The following is a 3520-nucleotide window of genomic DNA, read 5'->3' on the forward strand; positions in this document are numbered from 1 at the left end:
CTATACCTTGGTAAATCATGCAAACCATTCCTTGGCAGACCAATTTGATCTGCCAGCGAAAACGAAATCATTTCTTTTACTTTTGCTGACACTTCCGATAACCCACCAAGCCTTTGATCATGATTGGCATCTTCACTTGCTGTATCAGCACAGATGGAATATTCTGGTGGGAACCCTAGCTTATCTGACCCAAACTCCTTTGAAGATGACAAATCAGAAAGGTGCACTTTTGTGGTTCTCTCGACAAGGAACAAAGCAGGGGTTTCAACCAATTTACCAGAGACATCTGCACTAGACATTGAATTTTTTTTCTCACGCACTACATCCAGGGCAGAACCATCTGTTTCTGCTCGCAGAACTACGAACATAGATAGTTTTCCGCACATTGAGAGAGGGACATAGTTTCCTTTCAGCAAGTGCCTACCATCAAGCCACCGTGATGCAGAAGTCTTCAGCAAGTCACTTATTTTATCATCTGCTAATGCTGATTTTGCAGTGGCTTGATCCAAGCACAATGAAAAGCCACTGTTAGATGCACCATCATGGGATTCATTTCTGCATGGAGGAGTTGAAGGAATCCTTTTAGGTGACTCCATAACCATCACATTTCTTACAGGATGGCAATCAGATTCCGACTTATTATGACTGGACGGTACAACTTTCGTTGGAACTAGACTGAGATAAAGATCGCTGCATTTTATCACACGCAAAAACTCGCCAGAATCAGCTCGCTTTGGGGCTTGGGATGTATATAGGGGGCTAATTAGCAAAGAACGACCTACTGCAGGGTATCCCAGTGTGCAGGCAAGATCCCAAGAGAGCTTGATGTCATTCTTTTGAACCTGATAAGAGTGACCATCCAATCAGAAACTTTTACAGTTTGGCATTCGCGGCATTTATACACCAAGAGAAGAAAGATAACAAAGGCACATACCTCACGTGAAGGGAAAACTGTGGCAGTCACAAAGTTCACCCCAGCTTCATTAGAGATGAGATCATTGTCCACATCAAGATCAAAAAATCTGTTGCACTCCTCAAATAAACTATCAAGTGGGAAGCCATCTAAACTGTTACTACTTGAAGAAATGAGTGACACCTAAGAACAAGGAGACGAAGCTCAGCTGACTAGAACAAAACAACACATAGACACTGGTAAGCTGAAGTTTTATCTCTGTTGGAAAATCCATGGGAAGCTCGAATGTCAGTTCTACAACCAGGGTACCGCAATCCACTGTATGTGTTAATCTTATTTTCAGCAAGCTGTAAATATGATTCTTTGCGGCGGTATTGAAAAACAGTGTGGATCAATCAATGTATATTCAGTTGACCAGATGTTACACTAGTAGAGCAAAGATACATCTACACAGTCAAAGGTGGGCACACAGTCGAAATTTTAACAGCAATAATTGATGTTACATGGAGCATGGTTTATATTGAAAACACAAGTGTAGTGCTTAGTTAACAAGTTTGGTGAGGAGCATACAAAGACGAGGCACCCAGGCCGAAGCCCGGTGCTAGCCATGGCGGGCTCGGCAAGCCAGAGCCTCCCCTCGCCACCGCGGCTCCCGCCCCTGGAGACCACATCGGAGACGGTGCCGGCGAAACAACCCGCGCCTCCGCGGGGTACGAGAGCCGGGTACCGCGCCGCCGCCGCTGCAGCGGTGGACGAGAGGTCCAGGATGCAGCCCCCGGTGCCTTCACGGGCGCGAGAGGGAGGTGTACGAGGTGACGGCTGCGGGGATGCCGACGGCTTCTTCTTCTTGCCCTTCGAAGACATGGCAGCAGTTCCGGCGAGCTTCTGGGAACCTAACACAGATATGATACATGGATACACAAATTTGCCATTTTGGAAAAACTTCAATGTGGGGATACGTTTTGCTATTATTTTTAATTCACAAAAAAATATGTATAGAAGCTAGGAACAGCAGATCACCTTCTTGCTTGCTCTCCTGAGCTAAAATGCGCCGATACGTGTATCAGTATCTACAGATAGGTAAATTCGTCATTTTGGAAAAGCACCAATAAAGGGATACGATTTATTATTTTTAAAATTCACAAAAAAAATATGTATAGAAGCTAGGAGCAGCAAATTACCTTCTTGTTTGCTCTCCTGAGGATGCCAAAGCAGCTCCAAGCCTCTCCAATTGACAATGTTGGTGCCCTGTTCCAACTGCAGGTTCCAAAGGGATAGAATTAGAGTATGTTTGGTTGAGCTGCGAGTTCTGAGAAAGCAGCCGTGAGCTGCGAGCTGTGAGAAAGCGGCTGTGAGCTGAGAACTGTGAAAAGGTTGGAAGTTATTTGGTCGAGACAACTGTGAAATTGTAGATTTGGCATGAATTTTCCATAATGCCCCTCGGGGCTGAAAGAATGTTTATGTACTAAGCAGTGACTTTTACATTGTTAGGCATTTCAACAACCATTTTGGAAAGGAAAATTAGACAATTCATGGCTAACATATAGGAAATTCAATGATTATATTGTAGTGTTTCATACTTCATGCGTATAAATATTAACAAATAAGATATGGACCATACAGAACACAAATTGTTCACATGATGATGGCCTTCATCAACATAGCTAACCTATCTTGCTCTCACAAAACACGCATCGGCTATCCTACTACAAATATTGTTCAAGATATCTTCGCTTTCCTACTCTTGAACGTGATTCGCTTGTGTTGGTGACACCCCCTTTCGTAGCACTGGGAGGTACGTACACATGCAATTCAATACCTTCCTAGCATATATACTGAAACATAAATTAATGTTAACATCAAACCCCGAAAATGAAGCCTTGTGTAACATTGCTAGTAAGGTTGACTAGGTGAAAACCCGAAGAATGATTGACTAGTGTAACAGGAAACACATAATTGTAAGAGAAATTGTAATATTGTAGGAGTATGAATAAACAAGAAACCAACAATGAAAGACTTGCAGCATGGCATAACACGAATGGTGGAACCTGAAGATCAATCAATAACATGCAAATGGAGAAGCAGTCACTTTCAATGGTAGTATTTAGGTCTGACTGCTAAAATCAACAACACAGCATAATACACCACCATATTCCCAATCACAAACAAGATTTGAGGCATCAATCATGCCAACAATACCACTAGTACTAATGTGTAAACCAATTTCGGCCAGTATAACCAAGAGAAAGCTCCTGCTTTCTCAAAATGCATGTTACTGCTAAGCTTTGATTTCAGGCCAAGACGGTGCAGATAAAACAATTAAATCTTTTATTTTTCATATAAACGGTGAGCCATTGCATGTTTCACTGCTAACATGTTTACACCAAAACATTTGCTCAACTGAAATTCAAACAACAATTTGTAAACATTTGCCCCTACAAGCATTATCACAAACACCTATCAAGCAAAATCCTTTCACATGTAAACTTGAACATGCATTGGAAATATCATGCAGAAAATACTCATCAAGAAAAAGGCATCATTATGCTCATAATATCCAATCTACAGCAAGTACGCATCCAATGCAAAAATCATTAAATCAGAACA

At 42.0% G+C, this 3520-nt stretch overlaps 1 protein-coding gene across 2 annotated transcripts in view; it reads right to left on the minus strand.

The window, feature by feature from the left end:
• LOC119363311 (calmodulin-interacting protein 111-like) overlaps window positions 1-3520 on the minus strand; it is a 9429-nt gene that overhangs the window by 5094 nt on the left and 815 nt on the right. Inside the window, exons 2-6 of one of the 2 annotated variants that reach the window (XM_037628651.1) lie at window positions 2095-2170; window positions 1934-1983; window positions 1484-1798; window positions 935-1096; window positions 7-842 (exon numbers count right to left, since the gene is read on the minus strand). In XM_037628651.1, coding sequence (XP_037484548.1) covers window positions 7-842; window positions 935-1096; window positions 1484-1777 — 1292 coding nt within the window. In that variant the 5' untranslated portion in view covers window positions 1778-1798; window positions 1934-1983; window positions 2095-2170. Of the gene's footprint in view, window positions 1-6; window positions 843-934; window positions 1097-1483; window positions 1807-1933; window positions 1984-2094; window positions 2171-3520 lie in introns of both variants that reach the window. The other variant, XM_037628642.1, reaches the window with a different exon arrangement.

The sequence above is a fragment of the Triticum dicoccoides genome, chromosome 1A (genome assembly GCF_002162155.2).
Source record: "Triticum dicoccoides isolate Atlit2015 ecotype Zavitan chromosome 1A, WEW_v2.0, whole genome shotgun sequence".
Lineage (NCBI taxonomy): Eukaryota > Viridiplantae > Streptophyta > Magnoliopsida > Poales > Poaceae > Triticum > Triticum dicoccoides.